The 26433-nt window shown below is 48.2% G+C and overlaps 12 protein-coding genes across 12 annotated transcripts; 6 read left to right on the top strand and 6 right to left on the bottom strand.

Annotated features, from left to right (window-relative positions):
• Window positions 1-2232: 2232 nt before the first annotated feature.
• N7455_007606 (transcription factor domain-containing protein) lies at window positions 2233-4263 on the bottom strand (the record flags this gene model as incomplete). The annotated part of the gene is made up of 6 exons (XM_065605681.1): window positions 2233-2381; window positions 2444-3630; window positions 3686-3863; window positions 3927-4064; window positions 4117-4130; window positions 4187-4263. 6 exons carry the CDS (start codon window positions 4261-4263, stop codon window positions 2233-2235), a joined length of 1743 nt encoding a protein of 580 aa, XP_065460630.1.
• Window positions 4264-5597: 1334 nt separating this feature from the next.
• N7455_007605 (uncharacterized protein) lies at window positions 5598-6563 on the bottom strand (the record flags this gene model as incomplete). The annotated part of the gene is made up of 3 exons (XM_065605680.1): window positions 5598-5672; window positions 5725-6012; window positions 6426-6563. The coding sequence occupies 3 exons, from the start codon at window positions 6561-6563 to the stop codon at window positions 5598-5600; spliced, it is 501 nt and encodes a 166-aa protein (XP_065460629.1).
• A 775-nt stretch (window positions 6564-7338) lies between these two features.
• N7455_007604 (FAD-dependent oxidoreductase) lies at window positions 7339-8760 on the bottom strand (the record flags this gene model as incomplete). Its single annotated transcript, XM_065605679.1, has 2 exons — window positions 7339-8362; window positions 8459-8760. 2 exons carry the CDS (start codon window positions 8758-8760, stop codon window positions 7339-7341), a joined length of 1326 nt encoding a protein of 441 aa, XP_065460628.1.
• Window positions 8761-9176: 416 nt separating this feature from the next.
• Window positions 9177-9830, top strand: N7455_007603 (uncharacterized protein; the record flags this gene model as incomplete). Its single annotated transcript, XM_065605678.1, has 1 exon — window positions 9177-9830. One exon carries the CDS (start codon window positions 9177-9179, stop codon window positions 9828-9830), a length of 654 nt encoding a protein of 217 aa, XP_065460627.1.
• Window positions 9831-10040: 210 nt separating this feature from the next.
• N7455_007602 (2,4,5-trihydroxytoluene oxygenase) lies at window positions 10041-11120 on the bottom strand (the record flags this gene model as incomplete). Its single annotated transcript, XM_040958548.2, has 1 exon — window positions 10041-11120. The coding sequence occupies one exon, from the start codon at window positions 11118-11120 to the stop codon at window positions 10041-10043; it is 1080 nt and encodes a 359-aa protein (XP_040811151.2).
• Window positions 11121-11667: 547 nt separating this feature from the next.
• On the top strand, window positions 11668-12751 carry N7455_007601 (fumarylacetoacetate hydrolase family protein; the record flags this gene model as incomplete). Its single annotated transcript, XM_040958519.2, has 5 exons — window positions 11668-11832; window positions 11890-11970; window positions 12025-12138; window positions 12191-12518; window positions 12576-12751. 5 exons carry the CDS (start codon window positions 11668-11670, stop codon window positions 12749-12751), a joined length of 864 nt encoding a protein of 287 aa, XP_040811129.2.
• A 1284-nt stretch (window positions 12752-14035) lies between these two features.
• Window positions 14036-14413, top strand: N7455_007600 (glycerate dehydrogenase; the record flags this gene model as incomplete). Its single annotated transcript, XM_065605677.1, has 1 exon — window positions 14036-14413. One exon carries the CDS (start codon window positions 14036-14038, stop codon window positions 14411-14413), a length of 378 nt encoding a protein of 125 aa, XP_065460626.1.
• A 144-nt stretch (window positions 14414-14557) lies between these two features.
• Window positions 14558-14788, top strand: N7455_007599 (uncharacterized protein; the record flags this gene model as incomplete). Its single annotated transcript, XM_065605676.1, has 1 exon — window positions 14558-14788. The coding sequence occupies one exon, from the start codon at window positions 14558-14560 to the stop codon at window positions 14786-14788; it is 231 nt and encodes a 76-aa protein (XP_065460625.1).
• A 674-nt stretch (window positions 14789-15462) lies between these two features.
• On the bottom strand, window positions 15463-17642 carry N7455_007598 (uncharacterized protein; the record flags this gene model as incomplete). The annotated part of the gene is made up of 2 exons (XM_065605675.1): window positions 15463-17276; window positions 17336-17642. 2 exons carry the CDS (start codon window positions 17640-17642, stop codon window positions 15463-15465), a joined length of 2121 nt encoding a protein of 706 aa, XP_065460624.1.
• Window positions 17643-18803: 1161 nt separating this feature from the next.
• N7455_007597 (ABC transporter B family protein) lies at window positions 18804-23016 on the bottom strand (the record flags this gene model as incomplete). Its single annotated transcript, XM_040958527.2, has 7 exons — window positions 18804-18913; window positions 18964-19211; window positions 19316-20623; window positions 20679-21095; window positions 21145-21580; window positions 21631-22732; window positions 22786-23016. 7 exons carry the CDS (start codon window positions 23014-23016, stop codon window positions 18804-18806), a joined length of 3852 nt encoding a protein of 1283 aa, XP_040811111.2.
• Window positions 23017-24094: 1078 nt separating this feature from the next.
• N7455_007596 (Zn(II)2Cys6 transcription factor domain-containing protein) lies at window positions 24095-24718 on the top strand (the record flags this gene model as incomplete). The annotated part of the gene is made up of 3 exons (XM_065605674.1): window positions 24095-24154; window positions 24217-24247; window positions 24318-24718. 3 exons carry the CDS (start codon window positions 24095-24097, stop codon window positions 24716-24718), a joined length of 492 nt encoding a protein of 163 aa, XP_065460623.1.
• Window positions 24719-24743: 25 nt separating this feature from the next.
• Window positions 24744-26192, top strand: N7455_007595 (uncharacterized protein; the record flags this gene model as incomplete). The annotated part of the gene is made up of 1 exon (XM_065605673.1): window positions 24744-26192. One exon carries the CDS (start codon window positions 24744-24746, stop codon window positions 26190-26192), a length of 1449 nt encoding a protein of 482 aa, XP_065460622.1.
• Between the last annotated feature and the right edge of the window lie 241 nt (window positions 26193-26433).

Genomic DNA, 26433 nt, shown 5'->3' with positions numbered 1-26433 from the left:
TCCATATGGATTGGACGCAAACAAGTCAACACGTTAATTAATTGTGACTAAGCACCCACCGACAGTCGGTCCCCTCCTGTCGGTGAGCCAAAGCCATTTCACAAAAAAACCATAAAAATCAATTTTAAACCTATTTATCACCCACCATACCATCTCTATTTACCATATAAAATAGCTCATTCTCAGTATCAATATAATCTTTACCCCCTGATGCCTCTTCTTTTTCCTTAAGAGCTTCATTGGCGCGACGCCAATAGTCTTGAACTCGTGCAGATCGGATATCGAACCGAATGTCTACTCTTGATTCATCTGTACAACGACGACGAATTTTCGAATTGCCTTGAATTGACGATAGAGGGGACTTGGAAGCTCCCTTAATTATACGTCGTGATTTTGAAACCGGATTTTTGTGTTTTTGCATCTTTTTAATCGTCGAGTTTGCAAGGTTTAAATCTTGAACCATTTGTTTACCACCGGAAATTGCTCGATTGATATGCTTTTGAATCTTTGGAAGATCCAATTCTTCGTTTTCGAACAGTGTTTCAAGTTTATCCTCGATTTTAGAGAATCTTTGATAGGTATCCGGAGGTGAATTGGTTCTTGAGCTTGGAATTTGCGTGTCGTCAGATGAAAGTATTTCGCCGTATGTTTTGATAATTGGCTCGTCTTCCTAATAAGGATCAATTAAATCAGTAAAAATTTTAGGATTCTAAGGCCAAAAGCCAGTATCTTCAAATGCTGATTTAATTGTTCGTGATTTGAATGTATCTTTGCGAATAGCTTTAATAAGTCGAAGGAAATTTCGCTTGTCGTTAACGTCACCACCCTATCGTACAACCTTATTATTCATTCTTCGAAATTTTTGTTTAAGAACTGAAAAAGGTTTACTATCAAGAGGTTGATATCGATAAGTCAACTTCGGGAGAAACCAATAAAGTAAGATATTGAAGCTTTGACAAATATATTCAAACTCCGGAGTACTATAGGAACCGTGGTTATCTATTAATAAAACTCTTAGTCTTCCTTTTGTAACTCGTTTTTTTGTGGTAAAATGGAAATCCAAAAGCCATTGAATTGCAGTTTTATCGTCAGTCTATCCTTTAGTAGTTAGTTTAATAACTCGATAGCCCGAAGGGTCGTCGTCGCTATCGTACCAATCTTCCATTTGCTCAGAACCACGAATTAAAAACCACGGATACATGACCCAACTATCGGCCGAAATACACTCAATCCCAGTGATATTTTCGCCAATACCTCCAGTTCTAATTGTTTCCTCTTGGCGAGTGGAAATAACATTTTGTTTGGTTCTAATTCCTAACTGAAACCCGGTCTCATCCCAGTTATATAGCTCATTAGCTTCAATTTCGTGATGATTAAGAAATTTAGCTAAAACTTCGTACCAATGAACCAATACACCATATGATTCAGCTTCAATTCGCGATTTTTCTATTGGCTTTTATGTACGAAGAGTGATATACGGTGGTAAACGTCGAATAAAGTTGTAACCGTACATTTTACTAATACGCCGGTCGGAACCAGAATATTGTAAAATACGATTTGCAGCACCTTCAATATCTAAAGCAGTTGGAGCTGAATAGACGGAAATAAGGAGCTCAATCCAACGGATCAACGATTTTTCTTGCGAATCATTTAATGCTTTATTGTGGGTTTGACGGCCTTTTGGAGTTGACCTTTTGTCCTTCCGGCTTCGAAGCTTCCACTTTGACACCCCAAAATGGGCAGCTGCAGCGTCGAGGCTTTTAAATTTTTTTAAATTATAGGCATTGAGGGCAATTGCGAGCTGATTTTCTTCTTCTTCGGTAGAAAACGGCATTGTTTTGATGTAGAAATTGAGGGTTAAAAATAAATTGATGGTTTTTTTGTGAAATGGCTTTGGCTCACCGACAGGAGGGGACCGACTGTCGGTGGGTGCTTAGTCACAATTATGCAGCTACGATAAATTGACATGTTTGTATTGTTTGGAGCCCATCATGGGCCAGAATGGGCCCGGTGGGCTTCATCCCGGGCCCACAGCCCACCGATGAGCCCGAAAGTAGGGCCCAAAGTGGGTTGGGTTGGGCTGTGGGCTCGGTGGGCTATTGGGAGGTCTAAACCGGTCACATGACTACCAATAAAATTGTTGAGCTTGTTACGTGTCTCATTCGTGATCTTGGGCACTGGATTAGGCTCTAGGTTCGAGTCCTGGTTCAAATTTGGCGCGGGACACTAATATTACTGACAAGAATCTAGAAGAGGCTTAGCCGACGCAAGAAAGTGCAGCCATCTCGGATGGAGCGGCGCCTCGAAGCACGACAGAATTAGAGCAATGTGATTGTAAGAAAGCGGCCCTGACAAGGTTTCACTGAAGCTTTCGAACGACACTGTATAATGTCTATTAGCTTGTGTTTCCGCTAGGGCGCTAGGGAAGACTACAACAACTTACAAGTAAGAAGCCTCGCCTGCGTCCAGAGATTGCCGAAATGCTTGAGCTGTAAATGAAGAACGGTGATATCGTGGTTGATACTAGAGCGGAGGCGGTCATCTAACGCTGTCGCCGACTTCCTATGAAGATCGAAGAAGATAAGGGTTGTGAAAATGGTAAAGGTGATTGCTGGGTCCACAGCGAGGCAGAATGCACTATCCCATTGACCGGCCAGCGCGGCAATGTCCTGACAGGCCTCGAGAACGCGCTGCCAGCTCGACAGCCAGTCGTCTGCTCCTTTGTGACTGCAGTCCACGACGGAAAGAAGCAGTTGGGCCATCCGCAGATGGAAAACAGTAATTAACCTTTCATGGTGGTCGATGGGGGTCTCGTTTGCAAAGGCATTGCGTCGTGGGTTCAGCCAACCCGGTGGAAGGGCAAGGCGAAGTGTAGTTAGCTGTCGCTCGACATTGGCGACATTGTCGACTATTCCATCTTGCCATCGCAGCATGTGCATGCGGACGACTAGACCGACCTGACGCATGGTGCTGATCGTGATGTTGTGAATATTGTTTAGCAAGGTGCCAGGGTCCGATGTGATGGCGGAAAGGAGCTCAGATAGGCCGTCCGAGTTAGTAGGTAGGAGAATTCCATTGAAAGCACTCCTTGTCTGACCAAGAATGAAAAAGGTATTGATGACCGTATCGTCAATTAGATACGGTGTTCCGGACGCGAGATTGGAGTATGTGTCGAGCCGGTAGATACACCACCATAGCGCCCGCCATTCTTGGATGTCTTCATCGCTAACCGTGCTCCAGTTGGAGAAGAGCACACGGATACGGTCAAGTCGGTCCAGGCCGATACGATATGCCATGCGCGTTACCCTGCCAATACGCAGCCAGGACTGGTGGCCTGGAAATTGATGAAACTCGTAGAAGGCTAGCACGTAAGCCTTGCGGAACTGATCAAGGGATGGGGTGTCTCCAATCAGGTCATCTTCTAGCAGGCTTGAGCTGAGGAGTGAGTCCAATCCAGCATCTAGATTTGGCCCGTCATCGTACGCGGAAAACTGTGTCAATTTTGCAGTAATGATGGCCAAAGTCGAGATAAGATCTTGATTGCATAGCGAGTTCCGATAGCGGCGAATGAATCGCTCTTTCGAAAATATAGGATTCGCATCACGGGCGATATCGAAGAAGCTTTCAACGCTGGAAGAGTACCGAAGCTTAGCTCAGCCCCGAAATGATGAGAATAGGTACTTACAGGTATTCCTCCTGCGCCGAGGGGAAACTCAGGTAGCTTGCACACGAAGGGCTGCTGCTAGCGTCCAGTGAAGAAGCTCCACGGATAGACTGCTCATGAAAGACAGGATGTGCGGAAGTGGGGAGGGAGCCTATAAGGGAAAGGGCGCAGTCGGGCACTTGAAGTGTGGCGCCACCATCTGGTGGAGCTTGACATTATATTTTAGTTCTCAGCATCCATTTAGGGGAAATGGTAGAGCTACCAGATGACGTGCGTGACCTGGATCGGCGAGTTGTATAGTGCGAGCCACGAGGAGGACCGGGTCGTCGTTTGACTAGGGTATAGTTGCATGTCTTCCCGAGCTCAAAGCAACGAGAGCAGGTCGGTCTTGTCTGGTTACCTGCGGAGATTTTTAGTGAGTGGATACCTTGTATTAGTAACACTAGTCTTACATTTGACTTTCTTTCTGCGGAATAACTTAGGTGAAAAGCACTTAGTGGATAACAGGGGACTATGGCTTACCGGATGCACCTATCACAGACCCTCAACGGCATAGCTTTGGTCTCCAGACGAGGAGAGGAGGCCTTAGAATGTTCCATATAGTAGGCTTGAAGAGCAGCTAATTCTCGGAGCAAAAGAGGAAAGAAAATATGACCTCTCAACACGATAAAAAGACCACCGCAGAAGCAAGGCTCAATTATTGAACAGAGATTTTGCAAATTCAGTTATTCAGCATCGTAAATTTCATCGTCACCATGAAAGTGGGGCCGAAGTTTCTCCTCGGCGCATCTTTTTGCCCATATCTACCGTATTCACCAATAATAGTCGTTTTTGACAGAAATCTGTCTGTATTGCAATGTATGGGTACAAATGGCATAGATGAAGAACTCTAATAACTAAAATGACAAAACCCGCTATTTCAACAATCTGAGCGGTAATGATGACTAAACGTAATATATGGTATGCATGGTACTCGAAGTCACATGATGTAAAGATATACTACTAGTCGGGGTAGATGCCTGTCAGTCAGGTAAGAGAACGGAAGTCAACAAAACTGTCATGAAAAGTCAAAGACTGTTTCTTGAGGTCCCCTCAAGTTTTCTCTATGATCCTTCATTATATAAAGTCCTCCCCGGATGGATCGGTAGGTCGGCAAAACCGGATGTACATGACGAAGGGAATTGAAGTCACCTCTCTACAGGATTTCCTTGGCGAGAGGCGGGCGGAACACAACCGTTCCACCATCGAAAGGTTACCGCTCAGTCAGACACTGCATGCCTGAGGCATCCTTCCGCGAATAACTTCATGAAGATATATCGTAACACATGATTTGCATGGTATAATACCTTGTAAATCCATGTATTTGACCTTGCAATTTGACATTATACCATGCAAATCATGTGACTTTGAGTACCATGCATACCATATATTACGTTTAGTCATCATTACCGCTCAGATTGTTGAAATAGCGGGTTTTGTCATTTTAGTTATTAGAGTTCTTCATCTATGCCATTTGTACCCATACATTGCAATACAGACAGATTTCTGTCAGCCATCGCCAACGTGTGCTTAGAAAGTGATACAATACGTGTAAGTTCATAGAGAAAGCTCTGTATGTATTCTGGTGGACGACGAGGAGAAAGAGAGGACGAGAGAGAGCAGGCAAACTATCTGGGTTCTATTTACATGTTATGCCTTAGGCATCCGGGCATCCAACAGAAAGTGAGTCGTCTAAAAATACGCCATCTTTCAACAAACATTTCTCACTTTCGCTGCGTGAAGTTACTTTCACACGCCATCACATAGCAAGAATAATTATCTTTTTCACATTAAAAATTGTTTCTTGTTTACAACGCTCTCTTAGCCTGTTTGGTGTCAGATCGAAGGCTCACCTCCTACACATGCACTGCTACTAAGCGTTATTGATGTGTTGCTACGATTGACTCGTCCGCTTGCCAATTGATTCCTTCACAAGGTCCAGCTTGAATTCCCGGTACAGAAGCAGATTCTATGGAGATCATCAGTAAAGCTGCACTCAGCACTGCAGCAAATTGACATACCAGCAGCCGCAATGGCAAAAAGGTAACAACAAAACGAAGAAAGCGCGCCATTCCGCCCTCCCAAATCTCAGGACTAACCCGCAGACGCATGAGCTTTTCGACAATCGATGCTGCATACGCGCCTGCTGACATCCCGTTCGCATTGCCCTGATACTTGATATCTGCAATGGCACCTTTGATAGGGAGATAAACCGATCCCTCCGGCGCGTGGAGACCACGATGAAGAATGCTGCTCTGGACAAATCCTGTGACAATCTCAATCACCTCGATCCCTAGCGATTTCACTTCCTGCGTCTTAATTAGAACGATTCTTTCCGGCCACGGGGTGAAATCTTACCAGTCGAAGCGTCCTCGAATACTGGCTGAGCGCAGCCTTTGATGCATTATAGGCCCCTTGCCAAACAACTGGTATGTTCCGCGTCACACTTCCAATCTGCACAATTTGACCACGTGGTGACCCGGCGAAGAAGCGGTAAAAATATCTGGCACAGGCGCATGACAGCAAAAACGTTGACTTGGAATAGAGCTACAACTTCGCCCATCTCTAAGTCCATGCCAGTCCCTGCATAGTGCGTTCCTGCATTGTTAACCAGAAAGTCGAGACGTCCACCTGTTTGCTCCAAGAGATTGTCCTTTAGCCTTGTAATACTTTCTGGATCGCTTACTTAAAGTGCCAAAGCTTTAATATTGCGGTATTTGACTGTGAGATCGTCGAGGGACTCGGTGCGACGTGCTGTGGCGAATACAGTGACTCCTCTGGCTGCGAAGGCTAGTGCGAGTTCTTTGCCGATTCCACTGCTACAGCCGGTGATGAGCGCAAAGGACACACTTTCTGTCATTGTGCAGCTTGTATGACGAGACAGTTCATAGGATGGGTGGTTGATGGCTCGGGGGTTTCCGCAGTTATAACCGCGTATATTTGTTGTATCCAAGGCCCCAAATGGCCTTAGCCACATGTATCTCTTGCCATAATTAGTGACCACTAGCGCCGGAATTTATAATATATTCCAAGGTTTCTTGACATTATTTTGGGATACTCCGAGAGAAAGTCTTTCCGTGCAAATTACGGTAAAACCCCGGCCCCGGCGCAAATTATTGTACCAACACCAAGCCATAGCGAGGCAGAAATGCAACCTCGGCTGTAAAGCGTACACAAGGACCTGTCTCATCTAATATGTCAAGAGTCACACGATCCGGGGTAGATGGCGAAGAATGTTCTTTGTAACTGGCTTTGGTTACAGCAGAGCAGTATACAACTTCAAGTTGTAGCGGCTTCTAATACGACTGCAAGGGTCCTATAGGAATGTTATATTCTTAAGAACGTGGAACTGGATCAATGTGTGGGACCAAAATTTTAGGCAAATCTGTTGCTAATATCGCGATGGTGTTCAGTGAGGCTTTATTCTTCTACAAAGTTCTAGGGATAAGGGAAGCATGATGTATTGGCGAAGAAGAGCTATTGTAGAGCATATCCGAAGAAGCCTACGCCACAATTCTGTAGGAAGGTTACAAGAGTATGTGTTAAATGATGAACAGATTATTGACTATTTTTCTGCGGAAAGCCGTTGCACTATGGTCTTCAAGTTGCTAGTCCTCCCCGTCGCCGTTGAACTCTTAATAAGGGTGTATCCAACTAACCTTTCCTCTCATGCGCTCCTCTTTGGCCACATAATCCAAAACCTGCCCCTTGCGAAACTCTGGCGCCATAACAAATTTCATGAATAAATCCTCAACTATCTTCGGGACCATCAGATACCGCGAAAGAAGGTAGTAACATATGTTATGCCACGCGTGCATCCTCGTCTCCAGTCCAGATTTCAGAACATCCCCTTGAAGAGAGCACACAGAGCTCATACGGACAGCCTGATATTTTTCAAAGAGACCCGTTAAGGTATCAGCATCAGGTGCGCTACCAGGGACCGCTAGAAGAGCCTTCCGGAGGCTATTACACAGTACCACCACATCCTGGATACCGTGATTAAAACCTAATCCCAGGTGCGTGGTCATCTTGTGGCATGCATCACCAACAAGTACAATACGCCCAAGACTCCAATGTTTGACAATCCCCTCATCCAAGTTTGTCAGACCAGCCCCTAACATTTGCGGCCAGACATCCTTGACCTTGACCGTTCTCGTCAACGGGAACTCCGCAAACTCCGCCGCCAAAGCTTCGACATCCTTGTCCGTATAATTTGTTCGCTCACTCGTCGGCCTCGGTAGCTTCTTATAGAGGAAGAACCAACCCCGGTCCGGCCCGCTGAAGTACATTACCGCCTTCTCCTTTGACTGGATATCGTACCCCTGACCAGCCGTAGATGGAGACGGGAATGACCCATAGAGAAGTTGATATGCAGCCGTGTATGGGTGCTGGAGATCCCACGACCGAGTCGGGTTTTCTTTGAGAGCAAGGTCGCGCATTATCTGGCGTGTTTTGCTGTAGACGCCATCAGCACCGATAATGATCGAGCCGCTGAAGATGCTGCCATCGGTGCAGGTTGCAGTGACTCCATCTTGGGTTGTTGTAATGCCCGTGAGTTTCTTGTTCGTTAGGACCTTTTCTTTGGCGTTTCCAGGAAGACCGTTGTACATGATTTCGATTAATTCGGCACGGTGGAAGGCAACCGGGCCATGGCCGTGACTGGAAAAATAGTTATTAATAATTAGCCACATCCTCAAAGAGAAGGTTGTATGTGAGCAATAAAAGGAAAACAGGGCGCATTTTTAGACGACTCACTTTTCACTTAGCAGGGCATATCGACTGCCCTCATTGAAGACGTTTCCGTCAGCAGTAAAAGATAGATGATGGTTCAATTCCGCGCCGCGAGGTAACAAGTCATCTAGTATGCCGAATTGATGCAACACACGGAAGGTATGAGGGTGAACGATGAGACTGGCACCCCTGTCTTCAAATATGGCGGGCCGGCGCTCAAGGACGACGAAATCGATACCTGCTAGGTGAAGTGCATGTGCGGCTGCCAGTCCAATCGGGCCGCCGCCTATGATTATAGCCTTGAATGGAGTGCTTGAGCTGCTCATTTTGACGCATGGATTTGCTGCTCGTTCGTTCAGAATCTCAGTACTAGGCAGGGTATTCCTTGGTACTTTATATTTGAACAGACGTTCCGTATGAAAATTTGTGGGCCGAGGGGTCACAGGATGGGCGAGCTGAAGAGATAATCCAGGTCGACTCAAAATCTGCCATTCAAATGATACTGTCTAGTATGCTTTTGTGGGGGCCTACTGAAGATCCCCCGAAGAACTTGAAGTTGCCCCGAGAATCGCCCCACTTCAAGTTACTCCGAGGAAGATCCCAATCATGTCGAGTATATCCAGTATATCCACTTAATACTTGTGTTGCAAACGCAATCGGGTTTGCTTCATTTTCATGAATCATACAAACGGAGCACCCTCGCTGTTTATCCAACTAGAAAGAACAATCAAACCACATCATCATGTCCAAACCCATCTCTGTGATAGTCATCGGCGGCTCCCACGCAGGCCTCGCAATAAGCCAGAAACTGCTTCGACAAACTTCCAGAGCGGCGATAACCCTCATCAATCCCTCCGATGAATACTACTTCAACATTGCGGCTCCAAGGTTCATTGTCAAGCCTAAAAGCCTCCCACAAAGCAAATATTTCTATTCCATCCCAGAGGCGTTCCGCGAATACCCAGCGGGCGCTTTCGCCTTCGTCAAGGGGCTGGTGACCAAGATTGATTATTCCTCCAAGTCGGTCTCGGTTGTTTTTTCTGTAGGCTCAGGCCCCGCGATCGCTACTTCGTTCGTTTTCGATTACCTTGTCATTGCGTCTGGGAGTACGACGCCGGCGACGCTTGGACAGGCGGGTGTGAGACTCCCATTCAAGGCGACTGCGTTCGAAGATACGAGGCAGGCAATATACCAGGGGCAGGAGATGCTGAAGCTTGCTAAGAGGATTGTTATCGGTGGCGCGGGGCCTCTGGGAGTCGAACTCGCCGGGGAACTGGCTGAAGCTGAAGGATCGAAGAAGATTACGTTGGTCTCTCGGACTAGTGTGCTGCTGGAGGGGGCCACTGACCCAGTTCAGAGAACGGCACTATCACTCCTACGGCGGAAAAATGGTTGACGCTTTTTGGATGCCTTGTTTGGTTTTTCAAGGGGAAAGACTTTTTGACTTATGAGGCGCCAAAGTTTTTGCGAGGCCAAATGCGGTGATTTTTTAGCTACTGTTTTTCGTAGTGTTAAAACAATACATGTTAATACGTTTACTTCACTGGTGCTCAACTAGATAACTTCATTTTTGATATTATTTAACGGTACTAAATACTAAGCAAAACTACTTCGCTTTATTATCCCCGAAATCCTTGGGCAATTCAGGCCCCCAAACAGACAATGGTCCAACGGGCTCCCTGCGTGTCGCATTATCGCGATTCACCACATCCCCATCGGCATAGTGCTCGATCTTGAACCTCGAACTATCAAACCAGTAATCGAAAATCTGACTCCCGAGGATATGCCTCCCAACGCCCCAAACACTTTTCCAACCCTTCTTGGCCAGGTAATGGTGTCCCATTAACTGTGTATCAAAATCAGCCACCTCAAACGAGGTATGATGGACGTATGTCTTGCCCAACGTCGGCGACGCCCGCTGCAGGAAGAAGGAATGGTGGTCTGTATACTCCTCGCCAAGATCAAGGTGCATGAAGGTCATGACATCCATCTGTGGGAACTGCGGGAGGTTCAAGATATCCGAGTGCACGAAGTTGAAGTTACTGGTGTAGAACTCCAGCTCCACATCAAACTCCTTGCAAACGTACCCGTAGTGCCCCAGCTTATGCACCAGCGCCGGCCCATCATGATATCGCTGGAACTGTCCTTTTCGCGGTTTCTCAAACGGTGTATTGAAGGGACCCTGAGAATCGTGCGTCGCTGTCGGAGGCGTCTTCACTTCAACATCCCGCTCCGTCTGCCCATACACAACATGGAAAAACGTCCCATTCGGCCGTTCAAACGTAACCATCTCCCCGCCTCCCGGTGCGTCATCTAGTGCCTTGCGAACTGCCCCCGGTATCGCGGCAGCTTTGGTAAAATTCTCCTCGTCCTTAGCAACAAAGGCAGTGCCCAGGAACCGAGATCTCCGCGTTTCGCTCTGAGACGCTACGTATATATAGGGGTCCTTTCCGTACCCACGATAGTAGATTGTCTTCTCATTTTGCGCCGCCTCGACGAAGCCGAAGTCCGCGGCGAACTTGATGAAGGTTTCGAGATCAGAATGCTCAAAGTAGACGTGGGCGATGCGGCTGAGTTGAACTTTTTCCGGGGAGTTCTCGACGATGGGGATACTGGAGGGTAGAACAATCCAGTTTTGCCATTTCGAAGGGAGGAGGGTGATTAAATCGAGAAGCCAGAGTGACATGATTTTGCGTTTCTTTTTCCCAGGGGGGTGTATTATGATGTGCTTGCGGGCGAGGAAACCAGCTTGTGTGAGATAAGGCAAAAAAAGTATGTGACGGCACAGAATCTAGTATTTGATTTGATCATTTATACGGACGTTATCCTGGAAACCAGCCGACGACCGAGGCCTCTTAGCGTGAAGGGGTATGGTTGATTCGAATTGCCGTCACATACATACTGGGCCCACATTCTGGTGAATTAAAATTCCAATCAGAGCTCGGTACAGGCTGAGGAACCAAGCGAAAATCACGCCTCTTTGGATACGAACATCGTTGCAATGTGGACTCGGACCCTCATCAGAGTAGATAGTTACTCCGCGGAGGAACTTTTGAGCTAGAAGAACCAAAACACTAATTGGCTCACATGTAAAATCAACGCCAGTTGTGATAGGAACCTTCATACCTTGCACTTGTTGAATTTTAAAAGCCTTCCTACTCGTCTTGTCTTTGCTGTCCTCCTTAGAAACCGATATTTCACCATTTGCCATTCCGGATTTGAATCCCAGAACAATGAGTTCATTCCGATACTTGTGTCATTTCGAGACAGAAAATGGCGATAGGTTCTTCGCGAATTGCACCTCGACTAGGCCTGTTATCGGAGCGTTAGTGGACGCATATTCAACTTACGAGGACTTGGATCAGGGCCAGAATGCTACTACAGCCACGATAGCAAAGGTCAGCCGTCACTTCAAACCCGGTATGTGGACTATAGGCTGACTGAAAAGTTTATAGCTTCTTCCCCCTCTGCCAAAAACAAATATTCCGATCTATTGCGTCGGGCTCAATTACAGGAGCCACGCGAAAGAAGCCAATGTGTGCCGTATAACCCCACGAGTAGGTAGGAACATTACGTCTAATGGCTAGCAGCTCAATGTCCCCGCCAACCCACCCGTATGGACCAAGCCGCCAGCGGCTCTCGCATCGCCAAATGAAGTCATTCCTATCAGTCGCTTCTGCGCCTCACATCTTCCAGACTGGGAGGTGAGCCCATCCACACCAATCACCCAAACCAACTGTCGCTAACTGAGACCAGGGCGAACTTGTCTTCGTCACTTCGCGCGAATGCCGCGACGTGACACCTGAGGAAGCCTCCAAGTATATCCTCGGCTACGCAATTGGAAATGACCTTTCTTGTCGCTTCTTCCAGCTCCCTGAGCAGTCCGGTGGCCAGTTTTTCTACGCGAAGGCCTTTGACAAATTCGCCCCGATCGGGCCAGTCCTTGTAAGCCCTGATGTTTTTACGAAAGAGAGAGCATCGGCTACTCTTGTTACCCGAGTCAACGGAAAAGTGAAACAGGATACTGTGATTGGAAAGGATATGATCTTTCCGCCGGAGAGAGTTCTTAGCTGGATGAGTCAGAGTAATTTCACTCCGCATTCTTTATACATTCTCTAGAATACCTCTAACACGAATCCAGGCACAACTATCCCAGCTCATACGGTAGTCATGACAGGAACCCCGGCGGGAGTAGGGATATTCCAGAAGCCGCGGCAGCTACTAAAGGATGGGGACCAGATCGAGATCGAGATTTCGGGACTGGGGGCGCTGAAAAATGGGGTGAGATTTGAAGAGGGGCAGGATTCAATCATGTGAGAATAACCGCCACCGGGAGAATCGATACTGATTTGGATTATTCTGTTACGGTGATCAGGAAGCTCGCTTGGACTTTGGTGAAAGCAAAGATTTGGTATAAGTTTAGTCTTTGGTTGATGTGAGGACGGTATTTGAGTAATAGATCGTTGGTGAGACGGTGTTCGTATCTACTATTCCACACATTTTTCCCCTTCAATCTCCAGTATCTTCCGTACTGCGGATCTAAAGTGAAAGTCTTGGTAGTTTTGAGGAGATTCTAGAATAAAATTGGTAATTAACCTGCTCGGGAGGCCCTGCGGGGGTGTTCCATGGGCCTATGCGTTTGGAGTCAACAAGGGTCCCAATCCTTCAAACATGAATCTCATCCTTCTCCGACGCCATATGCAGCCCAAGTGGGGGCTCAAAACTCTTGTTCGTACCTTCCCAGTGATTATGGTGTGATGGTAAGCCTTGCATATCAACTAATGCACACGGCATGGCTGATAGGGGCGCAGCAAGTGAGAACCTCCCCAAGCATCGCTGCACTTTGAAAGTGGACGTATTTTGTATTTATTTTGTATATTACATTGCAGACCTCGCTTATTTGTTAATGAAGGCGCCGAATTTGCTAGTCCATTTCGATGGAACGTGGCTTCGATCCACGTCACGGCTTTGCAAGGATATGATATATGACCCATGCTAAAAGATGAGGCAATGTAATTTTCAATTTTTGAGGACATATCGGATATCCGCCTGATTTCTTGAGTTTGGGCTTTTGTTTTCATTTATTTTCTCACGCCTACTCATATTGGCATTCATTCTGTGGCCCACTATATAGCCCCAGCGAAGATGATAAGGTCAACGGATTTGCTCATACGACGGAAATCGGCGAAGTTGCATAGATTATTGCGCATTCCAGACATGGGGCACTTTGCTACATTCCATCGCAGGGTCAACATCAAACTCCCGCAAGCCAGTCCATCGGACGTGGAAGGACTTGCCCTTGTTCGGAACCCATTGAAACTACCAACCAAGGTTCCACAACCAATTGCTACACGGCATATAAGGATCGTCGCTCTCAATTCCCTTTACTGTCCAGCTCTAAATGTCGACCTTCCTTACCCTTACACGTCCGAGCTACAATAATACCCAAGCACTACCGAGTATGAGATAACTAGTCGTATTCAGCACGCCGATATTGTTATATGCACGGGTGTCCGTATGTCAAAAGACGTGTTGGGTGAATATGTCTCTGCAAGGCTTAAGATGATTGCGGTAGTCGCATCAGGGACCGAACATATCAATATGGGCATGTGCAAGGCACGTGGTATTCATGTCGCTAACTCGCCGACTTGCAATCCCATTGCAGTTGCAGAGCATGCTCTTGATTTTTATTTCTCACTCAGATGCTCTAATGTTCTGTCAAATAGACTGGTGAGAGCTGAATCATTGGTTAGACATGGAAGGCATACAACGGCTATTCTTGAGTCGTTGAGAGATCCAGAAGGCAAGGCTCCAAGGATCTGCTCTGAGGAGGCTGTCGGCATTATCGGATACGGCGAAGTTGGACAGCAAATAGCTATTAGAGCAAAACTACTGGGGATGCAAATCTGGGTGTCGGGGAGAAAGGGAGCACCAAACAACGCACATGCTGCACGCGTCCCCTTCGATGATGTTCTGTGAAACTATTCTGTTGTTTTCGTGGCCTGCCCAAGCGTCCGGGACACAATGAGACTGATCTTCCATACCGAGTTTAGTCCCATGCCTCGTCATGCAATTCTAATCAATGTCTCACGAGGAGGGATAGTTGACTAGGGGGCTTTAATAATGGGTTTGAAGGTGAGGCAGAGTGCGGGGGCCGCGACTGATGTCTTCCTACATGAACCCGCTGGCCTGGAAAATAGTGTCCTACTGGGTGCTGGAACTGAGGATTTTAACTTGGTAGTGACACCTCATTCTGCGTGGTTCACGGAAAGCATTCGTCTGAATTTCATGGCATGCCTCCAGAAGAACATTGTCAGCTGGATGAAGGGTAAGCCATGCAACTTGGCTGTCTGAAGAAACGCTTATGCTCCGTTGTTTCTTGTCAGTTAGAAATTGAATAAGAAGATTGGTCCTTGCAGCTGTAAATGTGATACGTCGATTCGAGACCCTGCTACGGGCGATTAAGTATGCCACGGGTTCATAACTCTCTCATTGGTTTATATTGCCAGGCATTAATTTACATCCACTCGCACTTTACAAGTATGCGAAGGTATATCCCGGCTAGGGATCGGAAACTAATTATACAGTCAAAGGTTATATGAAGGAGAGTCTCTTCTATGGAATATGTCTTTTTACCGCCCTTATTTACACCTAAAAAGAGCATCTAAAAAGAGTATCCAAAAGACCACCAAAAAGACATGACAAGGCCACATAGGCGGCCGACTACACTTCATGTTGTATACATATGTATGCTTCAAGAAGACGGCGAGGTAATATCCAATGAGAGAATTATGAACCGGTGGCATACTTAGAAGCCCGTCCACGGAGGTACACGGAACGGAGTCTATGTAGCTGAATGAAGATATGTGGGTTTCATGATTGTAAACGGTGAGTGAACCCTTAAGTCTGGAGTTTTTACAATTACCATCAGGAATATCCGAAAGACTTCATAGAAGACTATACAATTGTCATGCGAGGAAAGATCTAATACCTAGGTATGGAATTCTAGTGGGAAACCATAGAATCTACTAGGACTTGCAAGCCCCACTGACCTGGGGCTCGCTCTCAGGGACCTCATCATATTTCGCACTGTGGTGTCCTGAACTGTGGTGTTCCGTGCCATGGTGTCCCCAGCCGTGGCCATGTTTCCGCCCATGACCCCTGGCGATTCCGGTAGGAGTGCCGCTCGGGATGGCATTGACAGCACTGCTTGAAATGGCGCTCTGGGCATCAGTGGGGACTTCGCTCACCGCGGGAACCCCACTGGGGGTGTCGGGAGTATAAATAGTAGTGGCAGCCGGAAGTTCACTGTCTGGTCCACTTGCGATCACATCCACAATGCCACTGGCCGCTGAGCTAGTAACGGCCGTTGCGATTTCGATCACAGAACTGCTCGATGTGTTCCCAGATTCGCTTCCGATGGCGGCGACACTCCCACTTGTAGCCTTGGCTGCGGGCTCGGTAGTCTGACTTGTAGGTTCGATAGTGGTTGCACTGGAAGCAGCGTCAGCGTCGGTGGTCAGGCTTATTCCTTCGATTGTGGTTGCACTTGAAGCGGCTTCAGTAGTCTGGCTTGGGGCTTTGACGGTGGTCTCACTCGAAGCGGCCTTGTTGACGGCACTCGCACTCTCGGTAACGGCGACCCTTACGGTCGCGCTAGTGGTGACACTAGCAGCCGTAGTTGTCGAGGAATCTGTTGCACCATCGAGCCCTACGCAAGCAATGCTCAACTTTTTGCTAGTCACAGAGGACGAGGAGTCATCAATGGACTGCGAGAGGTCCCAAGTCATGTTGACATAGGGCCAGCAGATTCTACCATCTGACATAGTCACCATGTCACCAGAAACGTAAACGTCGTCGGCGCTGAAAGCTTCACCAACCTTGGAGCCGGTAGAGTCAACCTGCTGGAAGTAAGTTCCAGCAAAGGTACCACGGCATCCCATGGCAATGAAGTCACAAGTCGGGTTCGAGATCTCCTCCCAGGTGATGAGGGCATTGCTACTTCCAAAGGCGGCAGCGTGAGCGTTTGAGCAATCGTTCGATCCAGAGGTCACCCAATTGACCTGGCTATCTCCATCCTCGGAGCCGACCTCAGACGTGGCCTGGGCGCCAACCTTGGTATACTTATCAGAGAAAAGCGAAATAGCAACATTGCGACCGTTCGTGCGGTTTTGCACGTTCGTGTAGCCACTTCCCATCCAGGCGTTCTCTGTCACATCAATCGCGCCGCGGGAAACCCAGGCGAAGATATACTTGGTAGTATCCGCAAACCGAGCCAACGCACTGTAGCTACCAGACATACCACCCATAGGCTCACCAGACGCGCCGTTTGTAGTGTTCTCGTTGGAAATTTTGACTCCATCGGTGGACATCCCTTGCGTCTTGGTGTTCAACCAGATCGCGCCCTGATCTTCGGCGCAAATACCGGCGAAGGGGGCGTCGTCGGCTGCTTCGAATGCAATGCCGGTGTTGTGGCTGCAACCCCACGCACTACTAGCACCAGAGATTGTTTCCAATTTTCCGCTCGTCGAGACATACTCCACGCTGTCACCGAAATGGCCCGATGCGTCACCGGAGTAATCAGTGACGACAAAGTATGCGCCGTAGAGCTCTGCACTCTCGGAGTAGACGAGGTCGCCGTTCATGTCGGGAGAGGCAGAAAGTCCTTCGGACTCGTGGACGCCAGGTCCACCCAGCCAGGTCTTCCATGTCTGTTTCCCTGAGGTATAGCGGTAGAGTACGGGAACAGGGGTGTCGCTCGGCGGTGCGTTGGTGGTGCCAGAGGGCATGGCCTCGTTGGTCAGAAGGGCAAATCCATCATTGTGAGCCACAAGACCTCCAGCTATACCATGTATTAGTGGTTCCCCTTTTTCATTGCTTGTGGGCGAGCGGGCAACATACCTTCCTTTCCACCAGAGACGGTCACAGTTGTACCCGTAGCAGCAAAGGTGGTAGGATCCACCTTCTGCACATGAACATCCGTGGCACTGGAGTCAAGATAGGCAATGTACGCTGATTTCCCATCGGGCGACACCGCAAAGGGGGTACGACGGTGATGAGGATATCCAGTCCAGTACGCCGCCTTGACTGGATTAAAGGCGTAGTCGAGTGCCAGCACATCGACATGAGTCTTGAGGTTAGACTGAGAAATAGCAGCGCTGGCGCCCAGCGCCGCAGAAAGCAAACAAAGAATGAAAGTTCCACGCATGTTGGGGTGGTCGGTGTTGCTGTCTGTCTGCCATATTTCATGACGGATCGGCGCTCTTTAATACCCCATTTCTTCGGGGAACTTCTGTAAGGCCAATTCAAACTGAGAAATCAGGAATGTCATCCTTCTGTCAAGTGGGTGGTGAAAGTGGATAGTTGAGGACACCCCTGTCTGGTTTATAGTAGTTCCAAACGGAATGGGGTCTTCATCCGGGAGAGTGTTTCAGCCTCGTTATGTATTCCGAGCCTCCTGTAACGCCACGTCTAATTTCTCCTTAAGCCGGATCCCACCAGGGTATACGGAGTAAACTGTGAGTGGGTAGAGAAAATTATCCACGAGTCAAGTTGATCCTTCGATAAAATTGGGACTCTCAACGGGATTGAATCAGTCACAAGGGGTATCCAAAGTACTCATAGTTGTCGATACTACGGAGTACTCAGCATCCGTATACAATACTCTCTTGGTGCACACTTGGGGTCTCAGTGCACGGCCTCTACCATTAATATGGCCAATCTGCCATACCTTTCAGCTTGAACAACTTTGCTGAGGACTGAGGTTTTCCAACTCATTAGTTACCCGAGAGCATGGGGGTGTTTGTAACCAATGATCCAACCTTGGAGCCTCTCGGGATATTTATTCCGGCTGACTCAGCCATCTTGAGCCCCATCCATGGATAGGTAGGCCCCACCTGCTGACACTGGATTTAGTCATCCATTAAGGGTGCCCAGGTACACTGGGCAGCCTTGGAAACCACCTGAACAGCAAAAAGATGGATGCCTTTATGAATCGTGAATATTATCCATTATCCATACTTTTAGGTAGTGTAAATAATATGTGCTATAGCACATTATGTTATTTGACTTTCAATTATGAGTGCTTACTACCCCTCTTTTTAAAAATTTCCCCTTGACTTGTTTCACCAATAAACCTGCAGTTTTTAATCGTTCCTTAGTTTACCAAAATAGCTCAAATTGCTGTAAAAATAAAAAAAAAGTATTATGCATCATAAGATTAGAAGGGGGGTTTTTGAAATTATTAATTATCTATTTTTAGTTCATAGAATACCAATCGCATTAATTGGATTTTCCTTTGCAGGAATCCCATGATACTACTATACATATATATACAGAGTATATATATCTAAATACATACACACCAAGCCTACTCCAAGCTATCCAAGCTCTGCAATTTCACCAACTCAAAATACCTCCCCCTAAGCTCCATCAACTCTTTGTGCGTCCCCTGTTCCACAACGTTACCGTCATGCAGCACTAGCATAGGTTAGTCTCTACCGCTATAAAATGGAATATTGGTTTCTTACCATAAATACAATCGGCCTTCTGCACCGTGCTTATCCGATGCGCAACAGCGACCGTCGTTCGGCCTTGAGCCGCCGCATTCAGAGCATCCTGGACAACCCTTTCAGACTCCGAGTCAAGTGCAGAAGTGGCCTCATCTAGGAGGAGGATACGTGGATCGCGAAGAAGCGCTCGCGCGATGGCTATTCGTTGTTGCTGCCCGCCGGAGAGCATGCCACCCCTCGATCCTATCAGCGTTGAGAAACCATCACTGAGGCGAGTGTTAGTAGATATTCATCTCAAAGCAATTAGAAAATATAGAGCAACAGAAGCGAAAGAAACGTGCAAGGGGGCAAGGGAAAAAGGGTGGCTTACGGCAGAGATTGGATGAAATCGTAGATATTGGCATCCTTGCATGCTTTGGTGATTTTATCCTCGGAAACATCCTCGTCGTCGGTCCCCAGGGTAATATTCTCCTTGATGGTTCCTTGATACAGTGTCGGTTCTTGGCTAACGAGCGCAAGGTGACTCCGGTAGCTTTTGACATTTAACTTCGAAATATCTTTCCCATCAACCAAGATCTGTCCCTCTTCAGGATCAAAGAACCGCTCCAGCAAGGCAATGAGAGTGCTCTTCCCACACCCACTCGCTCCCACAAGACCTATGTATTGTCCTGGTTGAACACTCAAGCTGAGGCCGTTAACAACCACCCTCTCCGGTCTGTTAGGGTATCGGAAATAGATATTTCGCATCTCCAAGCTGCCATCAATTTTGGTTAACAGATCTCCAGTTTCTCGACGGGCATCAATGTAAACAGGTCTGTCCAACAACCTTTTGATATCCTGGGCTGCCTGGCGAGATTTGCTCATATCTGGCGCGAAGGAGAAAATAGCACCGGCGCTGAATGCGCCTACGACAATAGCTGCATAAGCGATGAAAAACTGCACCATTGAATAGCCTTCGTGGATGATGAGACTTCCCCCATACCAAAAGGCTAGCGCAATGCAGAGAAAGTTGGCTGACTGTGAGGCTGCATAAAACGTTGATGATTTCAGCGTTGAAACGACCGACTTTTGTCGTTGTGCTTCCAATATGTTGTGATACTCTTCCAATACATGGCTTTCGAGATTCAACGATGCAACCGTCTTGATGGCCGAACTTGCCTCACACGCATAAGTTGCCGAAGCTGCATACACAGCCTTCGACTGTCGAGCTATTTCACCAAGGATCTTGAGTCGGACGAGACCACAAGTAAGAACAACTGGAATGGTTGCGGTACAAACGAGTCCCAGCTTCCAACCTATCGCAATTGATACAGCAATGCCAGCAATCAAAGTCGTTGAGACAATGAAGATAGACCCTAGTGTCACACCACTCATGCCCGCAAGGTTGGTTGCATCCATGGATAACGAGGACGTAAGCGAACCGGCCGAGAAACCAGCTTTGTCGAACATGGAAATATCTTGATGGAGAATTGCTCGAAAAGAACGATCTCTAGCACGGTGAATCAGGCGCTCGGAGCAGTAGGCGAAACAGAGACCCGATGCTCCCCAGCCTAGGAATGCAGTACCTCCCAGCATCAGATACATTGCACTCCAGAAGTTGACATCATGGCGTAACTTCCCATACATGTTAGGGGGTAGCGACATTGCTGCAATTGTCTTACCGTAGAACACAGCCTGCCTAGGGGAATGGTCAACATCAATATTCTGCGCAGCGTGTGGAAGTGGGATTTTACGTGGGATTTCCGGCGCCTGTGACGATTGAGAAAAGCAGACCACAAACCATGGTAAGCGTCTCTTCCTTGTTAAAGTTGGCGACGAATTTAATCAACGTCCATAAGGGATATTCACAGCCATCAGCATCCCCCTCTGAGCCTCTCTCGGGGTCTTGGGTTCCCCGATGCTGCCGTATCTCGTGCGTGTACTTGTTGGACTCATGGACCTCATCTTCCGAGTCAGGAAGCTCGGAACCTAGGTCGAGAGGGGAATTTGCTTCGCAGGTGACGATACTCCTTTCAGTCGACATGCGCTGCTTCTCCACTAACTCGTAATACACCGATCGTTTCTCAAGTAGCTCGTTGTGGGTTCCTTGCTCAACAACACGCCCGTGAGACATGACAACAATATTGTCCGCGGCTGTGATGGTGGATAGTCTGGGTCATAATGAGTTTTGTGACACTTAAAAGTTAATTGGTTACATACCGGTGACTGATTGTGATCGTTGTCCGACCTTTAGCGGCAACATCAAGCGCCGCCTGTACCAGCCGCTCGGCCTGGGCATCTAGAGCTGAAGTAGCCTCATCCAGCAGCAAGACCTTGGGATTGCTAATAATAGCCCTTGCAATGGCAACTCGCTGTTTTTGGCCACCCGAGAGTAATGAGCCCCTTTCACCAACACTGGTATGGAATCCTTCCGGCAACGCGGAAATGAATTCAAAACAGTTCGCTTTCTTTGCAGCATCAAACACAAGTTTTTCCAACACACTATGGGGGGAATTTTCGTGTTCAGTGCCGATCAGACCAAATCTGATGTTGTCGAATACAGTTGTGGCGAAGAGCGTGGGCTCTTGTGTGACAATCGCTATTTGTTGGCGTAACCATTGCAAATTTAGGGACATGATATCGTGGTCATCGAGCACTATCATGCCATTGTTAGGACCGTCTATCTTTCAGGGGAAGAAGACTCACATATTTGGCCACTTATTGGCTCGTAAAATCTTTCAATAAGACCTGTTAATGTACTTTTCCCACACCCAGAAGCACCAACGATGGCAGTGGTCTTTCCAGCTGTAAATAGAAGATTTACCCCATCTAAAGTCAGTACGTCTGGTCTAGAGGGGTAAACATGGCGAATGTCTTTGAGTTCTATTGTCCCTGACACAGCTTGTAGCTTTCTTCCTGTGGAGGATGATGGGTCCAGTGGTGACTCCCTGGACACGGTTGCAAGGATCTTTCCTGTTGCTGCCACGCCCGTTGCAAACGCTTGGAAATTGGGTGCTATGTTACCAAACGTGAACGCCCCAGTCAGCGTAGCAAGGAGAATGGTTATAATAGCTCCCAATTCAATATCCCCAACGACAAGATAGCGAGACCCTTGCCAAAACGTGAGTCCGTAGGTTAGGAATATGACACCATTCATTATGGCCATCATGACCGCAAGGGCAATGCGACTTCTCAGACCATAAGCCTCTGCCGTGTTCAGAAACCTCTGATACCGATCGGCCAGCTTGTCTTGGATCCCAAATGCAGTGACGTGCTTGATTGAACTGATGGCCTCTTCCGCAGCTGTCGATCCGTCTCCATATGCTGATAAAGACATATGGGTATACTTGACCATGAACGAAGAGCATACACTCATAGATCCAGTTTCTGCCACGATTGCGGATATCAGGATAAGAGCCATGCGCCAGCTTTTCACAAAGCTGATGATGAAAGCCGTCCCAAAATTGGAACAGGAGTACAAAGTCAGAGAAAGCTTGCCCGTCAAAGAATCCTGGATCAGATTCATATCAGCAGTAATTCTGGTTGTGATTTCTCCAGCCCCCAGGACATCAAAAAATGCCATGTTTTGGCGGAGGATAGCGGCGAGATATTTCTCTCGAAGTCGTTGAGTTATATTTTCCCCTCCTATCATGAATCCAGCGGTCGAGATGTATACCGAAACAAACTGTCCAATGGCGATGTATACATAATACAAGGCGAATCTTGCGACCAAAGATGAAAGGTGAGAGCCGGAAGACGTTCCTAGGAAGAACTCTTTGAATGCTTGCGCTAACCCCCCTAGAAAGAGCTGTATGGTGGAGATTAGCGAGGGAGATCGGATGTCTGTGAAGAGCAGCTTACAAAAGATATGGGTTGAAGAGCCCCTCCAATAATCGCTGCAATTGAGCTGATGATGAGAACGAATAGTTCATAGGTTGTTGCACATGTGTACAAAAGCTTTAAGCGACTGCTCTGCGACTCTGAAGTGTGTATTTGGCGGTCGAGAATATTTTTCTCGTATTCTTTTAACTGTAGGCTAGGCGCCACAGGGGAAGAAGAGCCCACGCCTGCGCCTGCGCCTTGGTCGGACATTTCAATAGTCTGGCGCTCGAGAAAGCACGGGGGGTTTCCACAGTGAAAACGATTGCTGCTCTAGAAGATTGCAACAACAGCATGGTGAACCAGGTGAGGTATAAGTATTGTTGTGTTCGTTCTCTTGCCATAGTTGTCTGTCCAATCGCAGGCGACACTGGCTACTCATCGTGACTCATATTACACCATTCCCATCTGGGTTTAGATAGTTCATTTTGTCCTATCACACCTCACAAGAAATTACAAGATGTGCCTCGATGGGATGTAGGAATGCTAGCGAGAGTTGCGACAACCAAGGGAAAAGTTTGTCAATCTGTAGGGATCGAGCTTGAATCCCTAATCCGCAGCCAATCCGGAGTCCCTATTAAGGGTAAGGTGGGTTCCTGTAAATTATCACGACATTGCAAGGGTTCACTAAGAGATATCCCGGGATGTTTGGATCCTACGAAAGTACCGGCCCGTCCCCGGGTTGTCAATCCTTTTAGTCAGCGGATTGGTTTCCTGGATTCCCAGGCCAATAAGATGAGTCAGCCGGAACCAATTCCACCTGGGCAACCTGGGAGGATTCCGAGGCATCTTGTCAGGGGCTGTGCGGTGAGCAAGCATCTTTTTTTTTTTTTTTTTTGAGACTTGGTTAGTCCTATTGGTCCACTACCAATTATATGTCAACCTGAAATCCTGCGATCGACACATAAGGTTTACGGTTATACGTATGCCAAGGCATTATAAGCACCATGCCAACGGCTTGGGGAAGTATGTACTCCATACGGAGTACTCCGTACAGCTTATAGGTATCCACCTGGTTGACGGTGAACTGCGCAACAAAGGCACTTGGGCAGTCATGTAGCTTACGTGGGCAAGGTCTCATTCACTTGCGCCAAATCATTTCATCATGGTCCCCTCGCACCATCCCACAGCCGACTCCGATTTCAGAAGTGGGCACACACAGCCCGATCTTGCCACTTTTCCTTACTGAAAAAAGAAAGAAAAAAAAGCAGTGACCTTCCTGACTTCGGCTTACTCTGGAGGCATTGGGAGTCGGCCTCGCTCGACTCTGCCGTAGCCAGCATATTCAATCATGGTCTACTGCGGGCGCCCTTCGGCAAGTTGCGCGCAATGTCGCACCAGCAAAAGACGCGTGCGTACTTTGTTCACCACATATAGCTTGTCCTATCATCACTGACCGCCCACTACATCCAGTGCGACAAAGCGGTTCCATTCTGCGGACAGTGTACGTTGCGATGCTCCCGTTCCCCATTCCATATGAGCCCCACAACTCATCACGTCCCCCCGCATCCCAGGCCGTCGGACGGGCCAGAATTGCCCAGGCTACCACGATCCATCGAGCCTAATCTTCCGCGATGAGACGACTCGGGTCATCGACCGCGCTCGCACTCGCAAGACACGGCGTGCGAATTCACCCTCTAGCCAAAGGACATCTGCCACACCATCTCCCGCCTCCTTCGAGCTGTCGTTGGTCGGGTTGCGGCCCGCGGCTTCATTGTCTCATGACTTCGCGACCAGGTCCACACAATACGATAACGATAATGACAATGACAATGACAATGAAAATGACCCGAACATCCTAAAAACCTCGAACCGAGAGGATGATGGGAAATATGGACAGGACAAGAAACAGAGAGCAGCACACAAATACAAAGGCTGCAGACGATCTCGTGGATGGCATCATGGAAGACGGTAGCCCACTTGGGCCAGAGGACATGAGCATGTTCCTTAACGACACGGGCATGTTGTGGGAGCCAGGTCAGCTGTTGCCCGTATCATTGTTGTCGTCTGGCAAACCCGCAACACCAAGCCTCGACTTTGACGGTCAGGTTCTGTCAATGCTAATATCTCCCACAATGCCGTCTCAGAGCGTCGACGAGCTGGGGATAAACTACTTCATGGCCAACTACGTCATAAAAGTCTCCGGGCCGTGCCCCGGCGTGTTCAACTATGCCAGCAACATCCTCGCCGGCCCGGTCGGAGACGCGGAGCTGGCACGCGTAGCCATCCGGGCAGTAGGCCTCGCCGGGCTAGCCAGCACTACGGGTGCCGATAGCGTCATGCGCAAGGCGCGCTCCAGCTACGCCCAAGCTATCGAGAGGGTCAATGTGGCGCTAATGAATGCCCGTGTGGTTAGGAATGACAGCGCCATCTTCGCTGTAATGGTTCTGGGACTCTTTGAGAGCATCACATGCTCGGGCGACGAATCTCTTGAGGCGTGGAAGTGCGACATAAACGGCGCCGCTAGCCTGTTGATGCTTCGCGGCACGTCCCAGTTCCGTACAAGGCAGGGCCTACAGATCTTCGGCGAGGCCGTCTCCCACGTACTCACACTATGCTCGCGATACGACCAACCTGTTCCACCGCGCCTACGTTATTTGCGTGTCGAGATGGAGCGTAAGGTCAATGGCAAGAGTCCGTCTTGGATACTAAGTACTGCGCACATCGAGGTCATGAATCTGTACAACCAAGTGCAACCAGAACACGAGACACCCTTCCTGGCCGGGGAGTGGGAGACGCTGCTCTCCCACGCCACCGAGCTCAGTCAGCGACTCGAGAACCTCTTCGCTGAGCTGCCTATGAGCTGGCGTTTCAAGACGGTCAGTGACCCTACGGCGAATCCACGCCTTGTCTTCCAGGGTAAATACCATATCTACTACAACACGTGGATAGCAAAAGTGTGGGATGGGATGCGTGCATGCCGCATTATCTTGAACCAGGTTATCTATTGCCCACTGCTACGCGAGGGACTTGCATGGGCGCCACACGAATTCTCAGACGGCGGTGCCTACACGAGCCTGCTACAGAGGACATCGGACACAACGACGGAGATGCGCGACGGTATCCTCGCGTCGGTGCCTCAGATGCTTGGCTTTATCCAATACGAGGCCACAACTGGCGCCTCGTATATTGACTGTAGCAGCAGCGCTGACCCAACACGCTTGGTCCCAGCCTCGGGCGTGTATTTTGTTGTCTGGTACTTGTACCTTGCCGGGAGCCTCCCGATCAACATGCGAGAGACACGATTTTGGATCGTGGACCGCCTTCGTGCCATCCGCTCTACGACCAGCATTCAGAAAGCAGCCTATCTGGCCGACATGATAGAGAAGGATGCTGGCCGTCTTACTGCCATGCTGCCGACGAGCGACTTTCTGCCTCCCGCCTTTTGATATATTCAGTTATATTCTTGGTTATTGCATGTGTTATACTCTACGTAGGTAGCGGTAATTGGTCTTTTTTATACAGCGATGGGAATTTAGCGGATATCAAGCGATGGAAAGTGAACGTTTCAATGTCCATAATGTTGTGGACATAGTGAACGTGATGAGATAAATTGCGTAGCGGGTACCTAGGTACTCTACCTACGACATACATAGGTGCAGAGTAGGTATAACCCTAACCAACTAAGCG

The sequence above is a fragment of the Penicillium solitum genome (genome assembly GCF_028829755.1).
Source record: "Penicillium solitum strain IBT 25940 chromosome Unknown utg000005l_segment0_segment0, whole genome shotgun sequence".
NCBI classification, from domain to species: domain Eukaryota; kingdom Fungi; phylum Ascomycota; class Eurotiomycetes; order Eurotiales; family Aspergillaceae; genus Penicillium; species Penicillium solitum.
Note: the sequence above shows the minus strand (reverse complement) of the source record. Positions and strands in the feature narration are given on the sequence as shown.